This window comes from Myxocyprinus asiaticus, chromosome 31 (genome assembly GCF_019703515.2).
Source record: "Myxocyprinus asiaticus isolate MX2 ecotype Aquarium Trade chromosome 31, UBuf_Myxa_2, whole genome shotgun sequence".
Classification (NCBI taxonomy): Eukaryota; Metazoa; Chordata; class Actinopteri; order Cypriniformes; family Catostomidae; genus Myxocyprinus; species Myxocyprinus asiaticus.
In genome coordinates, this window is record NC_059374.1 from 24,089,390 (window position 1) to 24,112,474 (window position 23,085).

Genomic DNA, 23,085 nt, shown 5'->3' on the forward strand with positions numbered 1-23,085 from the left:
GAGGAGGATAAGTGGGATCGCTGGAGTAGAGGAGGACGTTTGGAAGAGCAGGTAAGTGAATCCATATTCTTTGTGGGTCAGTCCTTCTGTAACACTGGGTTCAAGGAGAGGAAGAGGAAGAGAGGAGACGCAGGAGTAGATTCTTTCAACCTTTTAATTATAATCGCTGGAGTAGAACAGACGCTGGAGTGGAACAAACGCTGGAGTGGAACAAACAATAAATCTTAAAATCAAAACTTAATACAACGTAACACTTCAAGGACTGACAAAGGAATGGGCAAAACTAGAGGATATTTATAGAAAAGGGACTAAGGAGGGAATGGTATACAGGTGATGATAATAAGAAACAGATGGAAGTGATGAGGGCAGTGAAACCTGGGAGATCTAGTCCGGAGGAAAACTTCAAAATAAGAGTCCCTGAAGAAAGTGAGGGAGATAGACTGTGACACCTAGTACTTTCTCAATTTTTATTTTATTTTTTATTATTATTTAAAAACAGCGTCCTTACTCCTGGAAGTTGTGTGAATCTAGCCAATCAGATTAGAGCTGGCGATTTTAGTCAAATGATCTTGTGGGTGTGTCGTCTGAGGCTGACACTATGCTAGGCCAGTACAGGAGTGTGATTACACATTTATAAAGCACTTTATGTACTTTTCCAGTAAAGGGCAATATTTCCCCCTTGCATTTGATTATCAGGGAAAAACAATTCTGTATGAAGGCATATACTGTATTTTGTAACCATAACAATATAGTGTGTTATCCTTTTATTTCAAATTCTTCAATTTAATCCATTCATTAATAAAAAATTCTGAATCTTAATGAATGAATCTTAGCTCTGTATTAGGAAGACAATGGTCCTAATAAAGTTCCCAATGTAGTCTTCTGCTTTTGTAGCCCATTCGCCTCAAGGTTTGACATGTGCATTCCAGGCACGTGCCATGGGCTTTGAGACTGGGCAAGCATCAAAGAATTTTAATAAACATTATTAACCACTGTGCCCAAAATGTGTTATACGGGTGAGCGTAATGTCGTGGAAATGTTACTGATGTAAATTGTTGCCTTAGAACCCACCAGTCAATGAAAACAATTGTCACAGTGGCGAACTTCATGACAAGATTGTTTTAAATTCAGGACAGTACATGTAACATATCACACAAATTAAAGATTGTCATATACAGAGCCGAGCATGTTTATGTCCATTAAATCATACAATGAAACATAGTGCCAGAAGAGCATGTTTTGACATACAACAAAAAGAAAAAGAAAAGATTGCCAGTTACTAGTTTCCACATCATAGGCCTCACACGTCACTCTTCCCACAGTTCAGAACCACTGGAATGACAGCAGCAATTAACTAATCTGACCACCAAAGACAACAATCTTAACCTGAATGCACATGGCAAGTGTAACGTAGACACGGCAGTACACATTCCTTAATTTTTTAACAGGCACTGCGCCTTAACATTAGAACTATAAAACAGACATAAAACAAGAAGGACATGATTGCCAGATCACCACTTCACAGCCTCAAACTAACCAGAAACAATGACTTAGTATCTATGACCTAGTACCAATAACACAGATTTTTAATAAATACATTAACCTACCTTTACTTGAACACAAAATCCATGTGTCCCTCCATGCGAATGAACATCTCCGTCACTTTGTTGTAAAAGTCACCCGCTTGTTGAAGTTTCGTTAGCCTCTCTTTCTTGATTTTTAATTGAAATTAACCAAATCCGTGCAGGTTGTCGATGCTTACCCTGCAGATGTCCATTTTAGCACTAATAACGCATTAGTTACATGAACTTGAATGTGTTTACCCAAAATTAATCAGATAGTGTGACTGAAGGAAGGAGCTTCTGATTGGCTTACTCATTTTGGTAAGCATGCTTACTTTGGCCATTTGTAGTAGCAGGCGTGATTCAATTTGAATGAACATGCAGTGTTGAATGGAAGGGTGGTAAACAATGGAATCAGAGAAAGCAGAACATAAAGTGCTTATACCTGAGGGTGGCGCCAAAACGAATAAATGAATAACTGTCTGTACTGCTCAACTGAGATGAAAGATGAAAGTTTATATTAACAATTATATTTAAATATTTCATAGTGTAATTTTTCTTTTCACCCTTCTGTTAGGTAAGCACTGCTTCCCTTGCTTATATGGATGGCACGTCCATGGTGCATTCTGAGATAATATTCTGCTCACTACAATTGTACAGTGTTATCTGACTTACCGTAGCCTTTCTGTCAGCTCGAACCAGTCTGGCCATTCTCCGTTGACCACTCTTATCAACAAAGCATTTCCATCCACAGAACTGCCGCTCACTTGATGTTTTTGGTTTTTCTGGCACCATTCTGAGTAAACTCTGGAGACTGTTGTGTGTGAGATCAGCAGTTACAGAAATACTCAAACCAGCCTGTCTGGCACCAACAATCATGCCACGGTCAAAATCACTGAGATAAAAATATGTCCCCATTCTTATGGTTGATGTGAACATTAACTGAAGCTCCTGACCCATGTCTGCATGATTTTATGTATTGCACTGCTAACACACGATTGGCTGATTAGATAATCACATGAATAAGTAGGTGTACAGGTCTTCCTCATAAAGAGCTCAGTGAGTGTATTTTAAGTGATAATATGTACTATGCCTAGATTAAAATATTAAGAAATATATCAGATGTTACAGATAAAAAACATAGGAATCCATTACTTCGGCATTTTTTTGCCCCCTCATTTCACATTTCGGGAGCATCTTTGTAACTTTTGGTGCCATTTTTCCAGAGGCCTCCATTACAGATAATGGAGACTCACCTCAAAGTACTATAAGTATGCATCATTCACCTAGATGATTTCTAACACCTCTCCTAGCAGCAACCTTAGTTTTTTTCCTGAAGGTCTCCCATCTAGGTACTGATCAGACTCAACTCTGCTTAGCTTCTGTGCATTACCAGTGGAGAGCTGCAGGGTGAGAGCTGCTGGTGTGTAGTGTAGTGAGGTGCAGTAAGGTTTCATTAGTGAACAAAATTAGCCAACCTGTACCATGCAGTCAGGAGACCCCGAAAATCACCTAGTCTCTGTGTTCTTCAGGAATTACCCAAATTATTCTTGGTGGGGTCAGCCAAGTGAGCGCTACAATCGCTTTCAAATTTGTCCTCTTGAACTTAAGGATCTCACAGTTTTAACTGAAAGTTTCGGAGTCCAGATTGAACACAGCAAGGCAAATCCACACTTCAAAGAGGTTTCCCACCTGTCAGGTTTACTGTGCCTCTCTGCTTGGAACAGAAATATTGTTAATATATATAACTCAGTTCCTTTCAGTTAAAACTGTGAGATCCTTAAGTTCAAGAGGACAAATTTGAAAGCGATTGTAGCGCTCACTTGGCTGACCCCACCAATAATAATTTGGGTAATTCCTGAAGAAAACAGAGACTAGGTGATTTTCTGGGTCTCCTGACTGCATGGTACAGGTTGGCTAATTTTGTACTACTTGTTTTCCTGACATTCTTCTCTATGCTTTGAAGTGATCTGTAATTAAAGATGATTAAGTGAGAGACTTCAGTCTATGTACCAGAGAGACTAGAACTGATACTTGAGATGATATAATCATCCTGCCTCTTTAAGAAGAATGTTGAATGTGTAGATGAAACAAAGATGGAACTGCAAAATCAAACAATTAGTCTACTTGAAGTCCCCGAAATGAGAAGTCTGAGTCACAAAAGTCAGAGAGAAAGAAACGCAGATAGAAAAGGGCATTTGATATGAAGCAGGACACTGGAAACTCTCCTTTGTCTGGCTGTGTTTATTTCTGAAGTTCTCTCCTTTGTGAGGTAAGACATTAATTTAATGTGATAAGGAGCGTAATGGGATTCTGACAGTCGTTGTTAAAGGAGGAAGACAAAAGCTTTTTTCCTCTGGTTCACACCCTTAAGCTTTTTCTGTCTAATGAGAAGAAAGGAGAGAAGGAAAGGCCGTCTGGCCCCTGGGCAGGATGAGATCTGACTGAAACTCTTTTAGCAGAATCTGATATTAAAGGTTTATGGAACTCCTCAACTTGCTTATCCTGAAAAACAACCATATCGAGAAAAGTCTAACTTTATGGAACCTCAGAGGAAAATTTTATTACTCATCTCTTTCATAGCTCAGGAGACAAAATGCCTTTTTATTAATGTTTTATTGAAGTATTAACTGTGGCCACATCCACACTATGTATTTTTGTTTAAAAATGCATTGATTTTGCTATATTTATGCCTCTCCTCCACACTGGAATGGCGTTTTTTCTCCACCGAAACCAGAGACTTTTGAAAACTCTCTCTATTACCACATATTTTGGAAAATGATGACGTCATACAAATAAAAATGGAGACATACATTCACTAAGCACTTTATTAGGAAGACCTGTAAACTTACTTATTCATGGGACTATCTATTCAGCCAATTGTGTGGCAGCAGTGCAATGCATAAAATCATGCGGACATGGGTCAGGACCTTCAGTTAATGTTCACATCAACCATCAGAATGGGGGAAAAATGTGATCTCAGTGGCATGATTGTTGGTGCCAGACAGGCAGGTTTGAGTATTTCTGTAACTGCTGATCTCCTCTGATTTTCACGCACAACAGTCTCTTGAGTTTACTCAGAATGGTTCCAAAAACAAACAAAAAAATCCAATGAGTGGCAGTTCTGCATACGGAAATGCCTTGTTGATGAGAGAGGTCAACTGAGAATGGTCAGACTGGTTCAAGCTGACAGAAAGGCTCATATAACCACTCTGTACAATTGTAGTGAGCAGAATAGCATCTCAGGGGCTCTGTTCGCATCTCAGAATGGCGCTCCACCCCTACTGAATCTCCAGTGCCACACCAAAAGAAGAAACTAAAATTGTGAGCTTGCAGTCTAAATTGAATGTGATGAGATAAAATTAGCGCATGCCACTAAATAATGCAAAAACAACACGTCTTTCTGTTGCATTGTGTAGGGCTGAACTATGCATCAAAATAAAATCGAAATCAAGATATGTGTGAATATTAAACCTCAAAGGGCTGTGATGTGATTTAATCAAACAGTCTGCAAGCAATGCTCCTGCACAGCTCTGTTCAAAATGAGCACACATGAGGCGGTTCTGTGCTCGCTCCACGGATTTCATCTCGTGCACAAAATAACAGACTTGTTGTGTTGGTTTTAGTTTGGTAACGTGCACTGACCGTATTATATTAACAGTGCTACAAATTCACTTTAATTGTTCACTACAATGTCCTATATATATCTTAAGCAACCTTATGACACCAGGTTTTTGTAGACAGAAGAGGAGGTGAGATCATCTCAAATGTTTAACCAGATCCCATAGCAAAGCCGCGTACAAGTTTGTTAAATTATTAGAGAAATATTACTTGGGTATAATAATAATATTAATATTGTAATTATTAGTTATTATAATACTATTGCAGGCCTTATATATATAATTCTGTAATTTCCTAATGTAGTAGTAATAACCATTATTATTATTATTATTATTATCAGGGCATGAAATTTGCCAAGGATGCAGGTATTGAACACATATTTAATCAGTCCTGCATGTTCCACGTTCATAATACTGGGAATTTCCGCACTATTTTATTCATTCTAACATGTAGCTGAGAACTGTTAAACCTGTCACTGGAGCATTCGGAAGGACCCAAGATGTGGATAATCATGGCAGAAAGGCAGCAGCTGGGAAACATGAGGGAAAGAAAACACAGACACACAGAACAAACCAGATGAATACACAAGTATCATGACAGTACCCCCTGGAATTCATCTATGAGGGTGAGTCCAGAATGTCCTACTCTGGAAACCAGCATCTCTCCTCAGGTCCATAGCCCTCCCAGTCTACCAAATACTGATACCCTCTTCCCCTCCACCTGACATTCAAAAGACATCTAACGGTATACGCCGGAGCCCTAACGACAAGGCAGGGAGGAGGTGGGATGGGAGTGGTGAGATATAAGTCGGAGTGAAAAACAGGCTTAATTTTAGAAACATGGAATACAGAGTGAACACATTTAAGGTAAGTGGGCAACTTGAGGCGGACCACCACTGGACTAAGGATCTTAGTTTACGAGAGGGGAGTCGGATTCCTTTTGTGGACAACCACACCTTCTACCCACAAGTGTAAACCAGGGGTTTAGACCGGTGTCGATCCGCAAGGCATTTGTGGCGCGCACCAGTCCTGAGGAGGGCTTCTCTGGCCTGCCGCCATGTATGTCTGCACCATTGAATGAAGGTGTGGGTGGAGGGGACATTGGCATCAAGTTCCTGCACTGGGAACAGCGGTGGTTGATATCCCAGGCAGCACTGGAAGGGCGATAACCCCATAGATGACAGAGGCAATGAGTTGTGGGCATACTTGACCCAGACCAACTGAGAACTCCAAGCCAAAGGATTTTGCAAGGCCACACAGCGCAGTGTCTGTTCAAGATCTTGGTTAGCCCTCTCCACTTGTCAATTGGTATGGGGGTGAAACCCAGAAGACAAGCTCATGTTCGCCCCCAGCTGTCGGAATAACTCTGCCCAAATCCTTGACACAAATTGGGGTCCTCTGTTGAAAACCATGTCTATCGCGAGGCCATGGATACGAAAGACGTGATTTACGATTTCTACGTCTCCCTCGCTGAGGGGAATTTGGGGAGGGGAATGAAATAAGCTGCCTTCGAGAACCTGTCCACAACGGTCATAATGACCATATTGCCATGGGATGGGGGTAAACCAGTAAAAAAGTCCATGGAGATGTGGGACCAGGGTCTTGAAGGGACTGACAGCGGTTGGAGGAGCCCTGCCAGGGCACGACAGGAGGTCTTGCTAGTGGCACAAATGGAACATGTGGCTACGAATCATCGGACATCCTGCGCCATGGATGGCCACCAAAATCGTTGTCTAATTAAGGCCTGAGTATGGTCTACCCCCGGGTGGCAGACGACATTGGACGAATAACCCCATAGTAGGACATGCGTGCGGACTGGTCGTGGAACAAACAACAGGCCCGCTGGGCACTCCGTGGGAATGGCGATGCCGCGTAGAGTGAAAGGGACTTCGGATTCCACCTCCCAGGTGACCATTCCTACCAACCATGATGGAGGCAGGATGGTGTCCAGGGAGCTTGTGGAGGTCTTGATTTCGAAACATCGAGAGAGAGCGTCAGGTTTGATGTTCTTGGAACCTGAACGATATGACAGAACAAAATTGAAATGATTGAAAACAGTGCCCAGCATGCCTGTCTGGAATTTAAACATTTGGCCGTGCAGATGTACTTGAGATTCTTATGATCGGTCCACACCATGAAGGTACCCCCGAACCCTATGATGCCACTCATCCAACGCAAGCCTGACCGCCAACAACTCACAGTTACCAAAGTCATAATTCCATTCTGGGGGCTTAAGGCGATGGGAAAAAAGTACAAGGATGCATCATTTCATCGGAGGGAGACCACTGGGACAGGATTACCCAACACCGATGTCTGATGCATCCACCTCCACCATAAACTGCCGAGAAGTGTCAGGGGTTACCACAATGGGAGCAGAGCAAAACTACTACTTTAACATAAGAAATGTGGACTGAGCCCGCAGGGACCAGCAAAATGGCATTTTGGTGGAGGTGAGATCCGTGAGAGGTGAGGTGATTTGGCTAAAATTTCGGATAAACCGACAGTAAAAATTGGTGATCAGTGCCAATCAGTGACTGCCTTGACCTTACTAGGGTCCATGCAAATTCCTTCGGACAAAATGATGAACCCCAGAAATGGAACTGACCACACTTCTCCACCTTAACAAAGAGCCGGTTCTCTTACAGCCTTTGGAGCACCCTTCTGACGTGCTGGTCATGATTCTGGATACTCTGGGAGAAGAACAGAATATTATCAAGATAGACGAACACAAACCGATTGATCATGTCATGAAGCACCTACTGAAGAGCTGGGTCTTTTACTGGACAGGATGTGAAATTGTGGCCAGGGCATCCACAAAAGAGGCACAAGCCCTGGGTAAGGCAGTAATGCTTCTCCTCGAGGGGCATGTGGGTCCAATATATGATGAAGACTCCAATGGCCTGGTGAGTGATGGTGATGGCATTGGGCATGCCAGTCGTAGGGTGGTGTGTCTCCGGCAGCGACGGAGGTTGAGCCTCTTGTCGACTTGAATGGCCATGTTCACCAGATCGTCGAAGTGTGTCGGAAGGTCCAGGGCATAGAATTCATCAAGGATCCTGTCCGCCAGCCCATGCAAGAACCGGTCCCACTGAGCCTGGTCATTCCAGCCACAGGATGACGTGAGAGTGCGAAACTCGATGGCAAAATCTGCATCGGACCGGTCACCTTGGGTTAATACGGAGAGGGCTCTTGCGGCATCTCTACCCGGTGTGATGTGGTCGAAAACTTTGCGGAACTCATCAGAGAAGGCTTGGAACGATGCGCAGCATGGGTGACGATTGTCCCACATGGTGGATTCCCATTCACGAGCCTTCCCAGTCAGGAGAGTGATAACACAGGCAATCTTATCAGTATCTGATGGGAAGGAAGAGGGTTGCAAAGAGAAGAACATGGAGCACTTCGACAAAAAGGAACGACAGGAGCAATCCTCAAAAGTTTAGGGTGCTGGAGGGTTTAACCGGGGCTCTGTTTGTCTGGGGTTGGCGGGTACTGCCTGTGGAGGAGCAAAAGTCTCAGGGCAGGGACTAGCTTCAGAGGAAGGGCGAAGCTGTTGAATCACTGCCGTAAGCTCGGCCAATTATGCCGCCATCACTTCCAGGACCCTGTTTCACGAGCGAGGAATGGAAGTTGGACTCCTAGCTGGGTCCATCGGTGGCTTGATTGTAATGTCACCGGAGCACTAGGAAGGACCCAAGATGTGGAGGAACAGTTACAATACTTTATTGACAATAGTGGAGACACAGAATAAATAACTGAGGAGGAAAAGTCAGAGAGAGACTGCAATAAGGGTGGTGGAAGAGGTGATGGCTGAAGAGCGGTCTGGGCGAGAGAGAGAAGCGATGGAACATCCCCACCAACAAGAACTGGCAGGTGGAGAGACTGATGATGGAACAGGCAGAGGGGATTCCGATGTCAGGGAGACAACCAACCGACTGGAGCCGTACTAACACACAGAGAGAAGAAAAACAATAAACAGCAAATGGACCGAGGTTAAAGAGTAAGGTGAGTGAGCTGACACTCAAACACGAACTACAATCAAGCAAAGAACATGACACACAAGGAGGTATAAATAGGCAGGGGAAAATGAAACACAGCTGCAGATGATCAACAAACAGTGGCATGACCAGCGTTGCCATGACAACATTAATCACGGCAGAAAGGCAGCAGCTGGGAAACACAAGGGAAAGAAAACACAGACACACAGAACAAACTAGATGAAAACGCCGGTATCACGACAAAACCAATCCATCCAGATGAACAAATCAAATCAATAATCTTGTATTTGTATCAAACTGTAATTCCACAATCAGCGCGAATAAATATTCTCTTCCGTGCCTCTCTCCCTTGTACAGCTTTCAGCTGCTCATGAAACGCTTGTTGAATTCAGTGTGTGCATGCGCAGGGAGGACGAGCATATTTACTGAATTAAGATTTTACAGCTCTATAAACCTATTAATTCGACATGTGAATGGCATTGTACCACGTCTCTGTAAGCAAGCAATGCATTAAAACTATCGCTCTTGTTTATAATCAACAAAGCTGTCAACATTGCAATTGTACGGTGCCCGGAAGGGACAGGTTCAGTTCACTTAGTTTTGTCATGGTCACGTCATATTAACTCGTGGGAAAATGATAATATGTTGTGGCCACTAGATAATATGTTGAAGGAACGACATTCTTTTCTCGTGGCCACGACTTTGTATGTCGAGGGAATGCCATCCTTTTCTCGTGGCCACGACTTTTTTTACATTGATATAAAGGGCTAAATAAAGACCTATATGACCGCAGCATGGACAAAAAGCAAAAATGGAAATGATTAATGAAATAACATTTTATTTTGAATTATGAATGGCATACAAAGACGTGTGATTGCTAGCCTTTAGATGGTTAAGTAAAAGCATCTAAAACACATTCTGAAAGTTATGGAAAATGCAAGTTTCTGAGACTGTAGGATTTGTCCCGGATGCCTCCACGGATAGGATACTGCTGGATCCACACAAAATGTTTGGAAAATGGTGTAGTGCAAAAAAAAATATATTGTCTACGATGGAGTTGACGTTGCCACCTTAACATAATGCCAGCGGTTCAGTAGCGGACCGCCGGTGGCATAGTTACCAGCAGCACATTGGCACTTTTCTATCAGTGGTCTGGGCCGCTGGTTTAACCCTCATGTTGTCTTCCGGTCATTTTGACCCAAAGAGGATTTTCTTTTGCCTGAAAATGCTAGTTAATGTTATCCTTTTGGACTAAAACTTTCTGACTTTGTTCACAGAGGGTATCAAAATGTCCCCCAAAAAATTGCTAATTTTTTTTCTTTTCTTTTTTTTTCTTCACTTTGTTACTCTTGTGGTCTTCCTGATAAAAAATGACCGGCCTATTCAAAATTGCTTATAAATCTCTCATAATGCTATATTATTACAAAAAAAATGGAATAGATCTTTTTGTCAACTTGTTTTCTTATTAGCACAGGTTTTGTATATCTATTTGGAACTTATTGATCATAGGCCTCCTTGACCTGAGCTTATGCACCTAATTTTTGAGTGAAAAAAAGCATTATTTGTGGATAATTTTGGCAATTTTAAATAAAATATGAAAACATTCTGTACCATTTATCTCACTAGTGTGCTTTAATGTTTAACCAGGAAGTTTGTTTTAAAATGCTTTTATTTTGTACATAATGGCACAAAGTCCTTGTCAAAATTGACCGGCCATTGAAAATCCATTAGATGAGCACATACAGTATGTGCATGTGTGCTTGCAGACATAAAGGCCTTGGACCTGTACACAGGCACATACACACATCATCCATCCAACATTATCTCTCTCTCACACACACACACACACACACACACACACACACACACACACACACACACACACACAAGCACACACACACACAAACATACTTGAGTAGTACATGATTTCTTTTTAGGATTTTTATCCTACCCTGAACTTTATCCAACATCCATTTATCCATTCAGCATTATCACACACACACACACCTGCACTTTCTTTGCCCCACAGTGACCCCTCTGCAACAGAATCTTTCTTTCATGATATTCTTTCATCACACATTTCAGACAAAATATTATGACAATGCCATTGCCTGTTGGCCCCAAGAAAGCAAAATGTCCCCCAAAAAATTGACAGTGACAGTGGGAACGCAACTGGCCCTGGTACACACTTGCGTGCCCACATTTGGCCCAATAGTGGAAACGTGGCTAATGTTTACTAATATACAGAAGCTTTCCCACAGCTAAGGTATATAAATACTCATAGGGAAAGCTCATCATTCACTTTGTGGCAGCACAATGGCCAAGCGGTTTTCTGTGCATGAGGCTCTTGATCAAATGCTTGATCATGACACTAGACCAGTCATTTTTGACTAGGAACACCACAAGTGTGACTTTCTGCCATTTTTTTTTTTACCAAATAAAAGTGCTTCAAAACCAACTTCCCTGTTAAACATTAAAGCACACTAGTGTAATATATAGTAAATCATGTTTTCATATTTTATTTAATATTGCCAAAATTATCCACAAATAATGCTTTTTATCACTCAAAAATTAGGTGCATAAGCTCAGGCCAAGGAGGCCTACGATTAATACATTTCACAAATAAATACAAAACCTGTCCTTATTGAAAGAAAACAAGTTGATAAAAAGATCTCATCCAATATTTGGAGATAATATAGCATAATGAGAGACTTATAAGCAATTTTTAATAGGCCAGTCATTTTTGATTGGGAATACCACAAGTGTGACTTTGTGCAATTATTTACTAAATAAAAGTTTTTCAAAACAAACTTCCTGTTTAAACATTAAAGCACACTAGTGTAATATATAGTAAATCATGTTTTCATATTTTATTTAGTATTGCCAGAATTATCCACAAATAATACTTTTTTCACTCAAAGATTTGGTGCATAAGCTCAGTTCAATGAGGCCTACGATCAATAAGTTCCAAAAAGAAATACAAAACCTGTCCTTATTGAAAGAAAACAAGTTGACAAAAGATCTAATCCAATATTTGGTGATAATATAGCATAATGTGAGACTTATAAGCAGTTTTAATAGGCTGGTCATTTTTGACCTGGAAGACCACGATTGTGACTTAGTGCAATTATTAAAAAAAAAAAATTTTTCAAAACAAACTTCCTGTTTAAACATTAAAGCACACTAGTGTGATATATAGTGCATCATGTTTTCATATTTTATTTAATATTGCCAAAATTATCCACAAATAAGGCATTTTTTTTTTTTTTTTTTACTCAGACATTAGGTGCATAAGCTCAGGTCAAGGAGGCCTACGATCCATAAGTTCCCAACAGAAATACACTTGTCCTAATTGAAAGAAATTGAGTTGACACAAAGATCTAATCAAATTTTTGGTGATAATATAGCATAATGAGAGATTTATAAGCAATTTGTAATAGGCCGTTTTTTGACCGTTTAGACCAAATTAGGTAAAAAAATGTAAAGACAGCACAAGGGTTAAAACAATTTTTGGTGGCGGCCAATGTCCACATTCGGTTAAAAATCCGTCAGAAGAGTCAGTCCATTGGTAAGCCGATCAATATTCACTATCCATAATAATGTCCTTCCAATCAAAAATGAATAAACAAATATACACCTGTCTCAATAACCATTACAAATGTATCTATATTTTCAGTGAATAGATTAAAGATGTATTGCATTTTCCAAACATTTTGTGTGCATCCAAAAAATGCACACAAGAGCATGCAAGAGCTGAATTCTGTAGGAAACACTGAACAAAACGTCAAACCTTGAGGCAGATGAGCTACAGCAGAAGACCATGTACGGTTTTAATGGAGTCTTTTTGTCTCAGATCTCATTTGTGATTTGTTTCTTTCCAACTGGACTCTTAAAAGTTATTTAAACCTATTAATATTGTATTGAAGCTATTCTGACACCAATATCAAAGCAGAGGAAAAAGCTCCATAAAACTGCCATGGTTCATGAAATCGTTTACACATTTTATAGCTTAGTTCAGGGGTTATCAAAGTCAAATACAGTGGGCCTCCCTTGTGACACAACGTACACGATGGTGCCCCCCAAACACCCACACAAACACATCTGAACAGATTGTCAGACAATTTTTTGACAATAAAAGTGCAGAAGTGAATTATGACATTGAATATACAACTTTTTATATTAAACTTTTTATATTATATCATTTTTACAATGGTGGAAAAAACAATGGAGCAAAAACAATGCTAGTTCCTAGCAAAAAAAAAAAAAAAAAGAACATAATTTGAAATTCTAATAACGGTCCATCTCAGTCAAACCAGGCAGAAGATTTGTAACAGAGAGGAGTGTGTGTGTGTATGTGTGTGGGTGGGCAAAGGACTACTGAATAGAAACTCTTCTTGAATTTCCATATTTTTCACAGTTGTGCTCAGCTGGCCACATCAGTGAATTCAAAAAATGGGCTGTGCCTGATGCTGTCTAACACTTGCTCCTTCACATCCTGTGCCATGACATGAGATGTGCCAACCCACTGTGTTGTCAGAGAGTGGAATAGAATCAAGCTTAGAAGCTGCTGCCTCTCCTACCATCAAGGAACACATGTCTTTGGCTGCCGGCAGAATCAATGTCTCTCCAGTGTTATGTGCTTTGTCCGCCTTGGCAATATGCAGCACAACGTGGTATGAAGCTTCAGTGGCCTTTACTTTTAATTTGACAAATTCTCTGACAACTTTTTTCTGACCTTGAAAGGCTTGAAGTTTTCTTTGGAGGTTTTCCCGCTACCTCAGCATGTGTGTATTTTCTGCTATAGCATATCTGCATGTTGTGTATGGTTTAAAGATAAATGAGCTTGGGACTTACTTAAAGGCCATTGGTAAGGAATAGACTGTTAGCTGTGGAAAAGACTAAATGCTGAGAGTAAATGGAGGCTAAGCCTTTATCAAAGTCTGTGTGTAGGAAGTAGCTTTGTGTTTTTCTCTTGCCAATGCAAGCACCCTCTCCTTAAGACCTTGTCCACTGTGCTCATTTAACCCAACCCCTTCATCTTCTCCATTACCTCCCATATAATCTTACACTTTACCAACAGCTAGTCAATCCTGTTTAAAGGAACAGTTCACCTAGAAATGAAAATTCTGTTGTTGTTTACTCACCCTCATATTGTCCCAAATCTGTATGACATTTTTTCTGCTGTGGAACATAGATGGAGATGTTAGGTAGAAAGTCAACACATACTTTCATTGTATGGACAAAATGCAATGATAGTGAATAGAAAATGCAAATTAAATTCCAAACAATTAAAATTCTGTCAGTATTTACTCACTTTCACATCATTCCAAACCTGCATTTTGTTAATTTTTCCATGGAACATTTGTTTAAGAGACTTTACGCAGCTCTTGCCATATAAAATCTTTATTAGTGACATGCTGTCAAGCTCCAAAAAGGACTATAATTTGGAAGGGTGGGTGTTGGGTTAGGGTTAGTTGGGTTTGTGGTTGTCAAGGTGGGCTAAGCTCATGAATGGGTGGATCAGGCCTGAACTAAAAGCTCAATGGGGATGTGTGTTTTTGCAGTTCTCACAAGTCCTGTCAGCTTGATCGAAACAGTCGGCCAATGTATTAGCTCGCAATATTATAGTGTGGTGTTTAATGTTGTGCACTAAATGTGAAATTGCATGTGATGTGGAGCAAGCACAGGACAGAAACTGAAAGTTTACGGTTAATCATATATACGCTGAGTAACTCGGCAGGGAATGGAGATGACAGCTGTGAGCAATGGCATCAGCCCTGTTATGTGTGAAGTCAGCAGCTAAAGCCTTCCAAATTTAAAGAGTCACATCACAATAAACTGATGCCACATTCTGCTTTGATACAGTGCTATGGGGCTCGCAAGTCCTTTATTCCCCTGAGCCTCATAATTGCCAAAGAAAGCAAGATTAAACACTCGAGTGATTATGATTTAGCTAATTAAATTAGTAGCAGACATACAGCAAAAAAAAAAAAACAAAAAAAAAAAACACTTTATTATCTTTGTTGAATCAAATTAATAATATTGGCAGACAAATTAATAGATTCTATGTTCAGTCATGAAACACTGCATGGCGTAAGCTGATAGGTTCTTTGAACGTGTAATCTGTTAGCCAATCAGCTTGTGTTCTTTCTCTTTGTCTAGCATTTTAATTCACTCAGTTGTTTGCATGTAAACCGGTCTCACTGCAGCTCGCTACAAGAGTTTTCTCTCTGAAACCCTCCTCCACAGCACCACTTGTCTAGATCTGCTTCAACATTATATTAGCACACACATAAAATCTACTCTATTCCCTTAGAGTTAGAGTTCACCAAAAAAATAAAATAATCAATCACTCTCATGTTGTTCCCAAACCCAAATGACTTCTTCCGTGGGACCCAAAAGGAGATTTTAGGCAGAATGACAGTCTTAGTCACTATTCACTTTTATTGTATGGGGGGAGATGCAAGGAAAGTGAATGGTGATTGAGAATTGCATTCTGCCTGACTCCTATTGTGTTCCACAGAAGAAAGAAAGTCATGCTGGTCTGGAACTGCATGAGAGTGAGTAAATTATTTTTTTGGATGAACTATCCCTTTACACTGGAAAAACCTATGATATAATAATTGCAGTGAAAAGAAAGGGTGGCAATATTTCTTGTTGTGAGAAAATGTGACATAAGCCTTGACGCTAAAGTGTTTTGTGTGTGCCCCTTTTCAACAGGCCTATTAAACCTGGAGGTGTTATTGCGACAGTTTCTCATCTCCAAGGAAACCCTCTCAGTTCGCATGCTTGATGACAGCCAGGATCCCACCCCCCTTCTCAAGGAGATCCGCGATGACAAGACTGCAACCATCATAGTGGATGCGAACGTCACCATGTCTCACATTATTTTGGAGAGGGTACGTCTCAGCTTTACAGTATCACTCCCGATCAATCATTGATTACAAGGGCAGAGCTTGCCTTTTCATTATGTGAGCGCAAGTGAGCCTTGATTAGGTGCAAGCTCCAGAAAGTATATAAAGTCTACAGAGCTGCTCAGTTTGTAGTCCTATAATGCAGAAGAGGATTTGCATTTTCGACCCATGGTTTCCCTATGGTATTTCCAATGGGTTTCATTAATGCTAATGTTCGATTTATGACTAAAATAAGGTGTGTTTGAATAGACTTTAATATTTTTCTCTACAGTATAAAATACACACAGTCCTACTTCAAACGTAAATATTGAAACTGCTTTTTAAAATGCAAGTTGTGATCATAAGTTGCTAATAGTGACTACAACTAGGTTTGCTCTCTAAGTTTTATATAAATTCAGCTGTTAAAATGGTTGCAAAAACACAAGAAAATTAAATTGCCATCATTTTGTAATTATACACTGATGAGCCAAAACATTATGACCACTCACAGGTGAAGCGAATAACGTTGATCATCGTGTCAAGGTCTGGGTAGATTAGATGGTAAGTGAACAGTCAGTTCTCGTAGTCAACGTGTTGAATGCAGGAGAAATCAGCAGGAGGAAAGATCTGAGCGACTTTGATAAGGGCCAGATTTTTATGGCCAGATGACTGGGTCAGAGCATCTCTGAAATGGCAAGGCTTGTGGGGTGCTCCCGGTCAGCAGTGGTGAGTACTTATCTACAGTGGTCCGAAGAGGGACAAACCACAATCCGGCGAAAGGGTGTTGGGCATCCAAGGCTCATCGGAATGTTTCACAACACATAGTGCATCGCACCCTGCTGCGTAGCCACAGACTGGTCAGAGTGCCCATGATGACCCTTGTCACCTGTCGAAAGTGCCTACAATGGATATGCAAGCGTCGGAACTGGACCTTGGAGCAGTGGAAGAAGTTCGCCTGTTCTGATGAGTCCCACTTTCTTTTACATCATGTGGACGGCCGTGCAGATGTGTGCCATTTACCTGGGGAAGTGATGGCACCAGGATACACTGTGGGAAGACAACAAGCCGGTGGAGGGAGTGTGATGCTCTGGGCAATGTTCTACTTGGAAACCCTGGGTCCTACCACTCAAGTGGATGTCAATTTGACACGTGCCACCTACCTAAACATCGTCACAGACCAGGTACACCCTTTCATGGAAATAGTATTTCCTAATGGCAGTGGCCTCTTTCAGCAGGATAATGCACCCTGCCACACTGCACACATTGTTCGGGAATGGTTTGAGGAACATGATGAAGAGTTCAAGGTGTTGCCCTGGCCTCTGATTAAGCATCTATGGGATGTGCTGGACCAACAAGTCCAATCCACGGTGGCTCCACCTCGCAACTTACAGGACTTGAAGTATCTGCTGCTAATGTCTTTGTGACAGATACCACAGGACACCTTCAGGGATCTTGTAGAGTCCATGCCTCGGTGGGTCGGTGCTGATTTGGTGGCAAGGGGAGGACCAAAATCTTATTAGGCAGGTGGTCATAATGTTTTGGCTCATCTGTGTAAATGTAAAATTGTTTTAACAGCATTTGCATTAGTTAGATCTGTATGCTAATGACTTTGAGCCTGAGTCTAAAATGTGCCTTTGTTCATAAAGATGGGAAATAAAATAAATTAACGAAGCCATTCAACTATATAAGTACTGTTTTTTTTTTTCATTAGTTCCACATTATAGTATTATTCGCTTGACCTTTCATACATTATGTATCTTTTAATTGTAAAAGTTAAATGTAAGATACTCATCCCACTCTTGAACTTAAAGCTTTACATTTAGAAGACTGTCTCTTAAGAGCTACAGTACATTAATCTCTTTTTATTACAACTAGTTGTTCAGGTCAGTTCTTTACACAACATGAACTTCGTGTAAATTTGGTTGTCACTATCTGTAATTTTTACAGAGAAAATGTTGTTGTAGAATACAGTTGTAATATTATTTTTGACCAAAATAATATTAGCTTCCAGAGACATATTTCTACCTAGCAATTATTAGTTGTCCACCACCATGTTTTGTTGATGATCTGCTGCTTTTAAACAGCATGCTCTTTCTGGACCGTAACATAGGGGTTACAGTGGAGAGACTTGTAAAAAAATATGCAAATGTAAATTTAATGTAAATTCATTTGTCACTATCTTTTTACTTTTCTTTTACTGTCTCTTCTGTTCACTTTTCATCTTTTCTCTTCTTTTCTTTTTCATGCCTTTTGTTCTCGTCTTGTCTCTTCTTGTCTCGACTCATATTTTCTGTTCTCATCTCTTTTCTTCTTTTCGTCTCATCTTGTCTCTTCTTTTTCATCTATCTCGTCTCTTTTGATCTTGTCTCTTCTGTTTTCATCTCATCTCATCTTGTATCTTCTCATTTCATCTCATCTTCTCATCTTCTTGTCTTGTCTATTCTCTTCTTATCTCTTCATCTTTTCTCTTCTCGTCTTTTTGTTTTCATCTTGTCTCTTCTCATCTCGTCTCATCTCTTCTTTTTGTGTCTTGTCTGTTCTCATCTATTCTCATCTTGTCTCTTCTCTTCTCTTCTCTTCTCTTCTCTTCTCTTCTCTTCTCTTCTCTTCTCTTCTCTCCTCCCATCTCGTCTATTCTCTTCTCCTCTTTAGCCAATCTGATGATGGTTGTAGTTCTCAACCTCAGTTATTCCTCCCTTTTCACTCCATTTCTCCTAAATCAAAATATCTGATTGCCATCACAGGCCATTCCTTGGCTTTTCCTGTTGCTGTGGAGACACTGGTACAAGTACAGTGCTGCTTTGTTGGTGGATTGTGCAGTTCACAGCAGGATCCTTGTCAGTTTGTTACCCTTACTGTTTTCCTATACCCCCTCCAACCCAATCACCAATCTCTCTCCTTCTCTCTTTCTCTTTCTCACTTACTCTCCATCAAATTCTCTGTTCCTTTTTCTTCCGTGTCGTGATATGACTAACTTAACTACATACTGTAGTGTATCAGTAGTAGCTCAACTGTTTTCATAATAGTTTAGCTTTTCTGCTGCAGCACAACAACATGTTAAATCACTGTTTCATGTAACATTATGTTTGCAACCAAGTGAGCTGAGGCAATAATCAAACACGCTGTACTAGAATGTCTCTCTGTCTTTCTCAAATAGCTTTGGCAAGTCTGAATAATTTTGATCAGGTTGTTTGGATGGTTCATTTGAATCATCCCTCCATTGTGTTCCTGGAACTCTCTACACCACAATTTATATAATCTTATTCAGGGTGTTGTTTAGTTGTATTAATTTAGTGTGACATTTTTATTCACCCTAATTTATACCCTGATTGTTTTTGTTCCAGATAAATACTGCTTTTTTAGCTGAATCATAGTGTAAGCGCAGCGTAGTTCTAGCAGGAAGACTAGCAGCTGTACATCATCACACCATTAGCTAGGTAACTCCTTGCCAATCACATGTAAGCCAATGCCTTATAAGTCTGCTCACATTGCGTTTCAGTGTGCTAACACGGCAACCTCCACCACCCCACCATCACCAGTTGAGTCCCGTCCTGGATGGGGATAGGCTCCTTGTCCCTGCCTCCTATCTCCGGCAGGATATGACGGTTCCGAGTACAACTTCTTCGGACCGCCAGACGGGGCTTATGCCAAAGAGAGACATTACATTTCTGTTTTATATTCATCAAATAAATGTCATCTTAAATTTCACTCAAGTCTGCGAGTCTTCCTGATAGAAATTATATTACTTAAAATATATTGGCCCCTTACATAGCTTCAATGGGTTGCTATGTTTTTGTCAATAACTTGTAGTGTAGCTAACTACTTTTTTCTAAATGGGTTTTTGTCTATCTCTCCCTCTCTCTCACACTCTCTCTCTCTCTCTCTTTGTTTGGATCAAGTATGTGGCAGAGCAGTGGAAAGTTGGCACTTATTCTGCTTATGAGGAGTGTGTGTACAGCAAACGTGCTGAAGCTGTTTGCCAATGTTCACACAGCAGGACTCATGCAGCAGCTTGAGTTACAGGATTAAATTACATGGCCAATTGCAGCAAAAATCTTTCATAATGAAATACTTTACGCAAGGACAAAATTATCATAACCTGAAAAAACTCTTTGCTCCCATGGTCCATTTCCCTTCTCCCTCGCTTTAACAGAACACTGGTCAAATGAAATGCAGATGGGCATTTTGGGAAAATAGGGAGGGACTAAACCAAACAGAATAGAAGTACCATAATACAGATGCTTTATCAAGCCTTAATACAGAAATAATTAAGATAACAGATGACCAGGAGTGTTGTGTTAGGATTACTCATACATTAAAACATACAGTAAGAATAGATGGGTGGAGTCGAGGGCGTGGCCGAGCGTTCATCTGGGGAGAGAGGAAGTGGTAAGGGTTTTCACCTGAAATTAATTGTTGATAATTGTGATTTCTATGTTCACAGTGAGAGGCAGGGAGATAAAAGGCAGCACAAAACCCCAGAGAGAGAGAGAGCTGAGCCTGCATGTGTGTGTGTCCATGCAGCCCGCAGTGTCGAGTGTGACATTTTCTTTAAATGTAAAAATAAAATACCTTTTGAGCTGGATCTGTCGGCTCCCGCTTCCTCCTTTCCCTCCTCCACGAATGAACCTTGTTACACGGAGCATTTGGGAAGTTCTGGCCTAAACTTCCACCATCATCAGCAGCAGATTTGAGGCCTCTACAAATTATACTGTCTCTTAAGTTGTAAATAGTTGCCCCAAGAATTAACATTTATTTATAAAAAAAGATAGCCCTATCAAGAAATGTAACCCTTTCAAGCATAAGATTTCACAAAAAGTAGTTTATTCGGTTAGAATTATAAAACAATAGATAATGTTCAAAATTACCACAAAGTGTTTAAACACTTTCTGGTTGTGGAACATAGTAAAAGAGGTCATGGCATACTCTTTTATATATATATATATAATTGTATTACCTTCCCTGAGGTCCACTTATAATGGTAGTAAAGTCATAATGTAGTAATATATGATAATTTTCCACGCTGTCTCTGGTCCTCTGTCTGAAACGCTCTGTTTTGGCCTCAGTGTCTCCTTTAAACTTCAATGTTAACGCCCATTGTTATGATTGGCTAACACCATGCAGCCCTTCGAATACACAACCATATATATTTGAAACTCGACTGGAAGAAAATGAACAAATTCCACAATAATACAAAACTAAATATCAGGGTTCACACATAACGCACACTCAACACATTTCATCTGAATGTATTAAACTGTTCACTCAAGCACAACAGCACCATAAACTATCAAAAAGCCATGACATTTCAATAATTCGTGAATTAAACTGGTTACTTATGGTTTTGTGGTTGGGTCCAATATTGTTTTTAACTGCCCCATCCTTCAATAACAGTTCCTTTGAAAAGCTTGAATCATATTGTGACTGGTTCACAAGCAATACAGGATGAAATGAGCCGAAAACACATACAATCCACGATGAAATGTTCAAACGTAATACGATCCATGGTGAAACACGCATATATAGGCTAATTATGCACTGGCGCCATCAGGAACCTTCAGTTGCTCTTTTTCTGATGTTGGGCTGCTTCACAGGCCAAAGCAGAGATGCTGGTCTTCACATGTGTCACCTTGTATCTTCGGTGTCCGTTTACATATGGCATGCAGTTCTCTCAGCCAGCAGATGAGTAGTTGAATAGAGCAGAACAGATGCTTCTACTGCTCTTAGAACACGGAGCACATAGACAGAAACTCATCAAAACTATCAAAGAGTCCATCTAGTGCATGTTTACATAGACCGAATAATTAAAAATAATGTAGATGGGAGCAAAAACTCATCCTGGATGCATTTATACTAAAAACAGCAAAACAAAATGGGGGTCTCATTTTAAGAGTTATAACTTGACATTGCGTCTTTTAAATGTGGTGCGAGATGTATGATTAGGGCCGGCACGTCCTATAGGCAATACAGACGGCCACCTATGGCCCCGACGTGCCTGGGGGAGACCCGCGAACGCGTGTAAAGTAAATGAACAAGTCGTAAGTTTAATTTTATTTTGAAATTCTCCACAGTTCAATGGTTTCTATCGCACACTCATTCTGAGGTGAACGTGCAGCACGCGTGGACTTGATCATTTAACATATAAATCAAAATGATGGTGAAAACTAAAAACATCATATTAAGTATAAAATGAGCTCTAAATAATCACAAAAATACAAATAACTGAAAGTTACAACAAATAAAATAACAGCAGTGTATCTAAAACCGGCAAGAAGTGAAGCTAAGCAGTACACACTAATCTGTCAAATTTATTCATAACACAAAGCATTGCAGGGAACTGTAGCGCGGCTTATTATAACAGTATTATTAGACACAGATTACACAGCTTGCCAACTTATGCTAGCAGAAACAGCAGAAACAGCAGAAACAGCGCTTGTCAAATCATTAATAATCTGAATAATGTGCTGGGGAATGAGTTCAGACACTGCCGATATAAAGACAAGTTAATATTAGTTAATACAATATGAACTAACATGAACAAACAAAAAATTGTACAGTATTTTTATAAATTGACACTAGCTAAGATTAATAAATGCTTGAAAATTGTATTATACATAGTTAATGATACCTATAATGCAAACCTTATTGTAAATATATTACCCAGTAATTTTCATACTTGCAGTTTCCATGACCTCATATTAATTGAGACACTAGTTTATTTGTACTTCTAGAAAAAAGTTGAAAGGTGATCAAAATAAGGCAATAACATAGTGACTTGTCACTGCATCTAAAATACACATATTCCCTTATGCATGCATGTACATTTTAACCTAACATCTTCATGTTGGGAAAGAAATCTATTGGACACTTTATTTGTCATCTACCAAGCTATACAGTATAGTGCTTCTTTTTTAAAAGGACTATACTGTATACTCTACTTAACCAATCCACACTAATTGCACTTACTATTGAACTTAACTTGCACTTACTGTACACACACACACACACACACACA

The 23,085-nt window shown here is 40.1% G+C and overlaps 1 protein-coding gene across 2 annotated transcripts in view; it reads left to right on the plus strand.

Annotated features, from left to right (window-relative positions):
* Positions 1 to 23,085, plus strand: part of LOC127421978 (glutamate receptor ionotropic, kainate 4-like) — a 620,965-nt gene that overhangs the window by 431,840 nt on the left and 166,040 nt on the right. For both annotated transcript variants that reach the window (XM_051665249.1, XM_051665250.1), the window contains exon 7: positions 15,898 to 16,076. In XM_051665249.1, the coding sequence (XP_051521209.1) occupies positions 15,898 to 16,076 (179 nt within the window). The remainder of the gene's footprint in view (positions 1 to 15,897; positions 16,077 to 23,085) is intronic.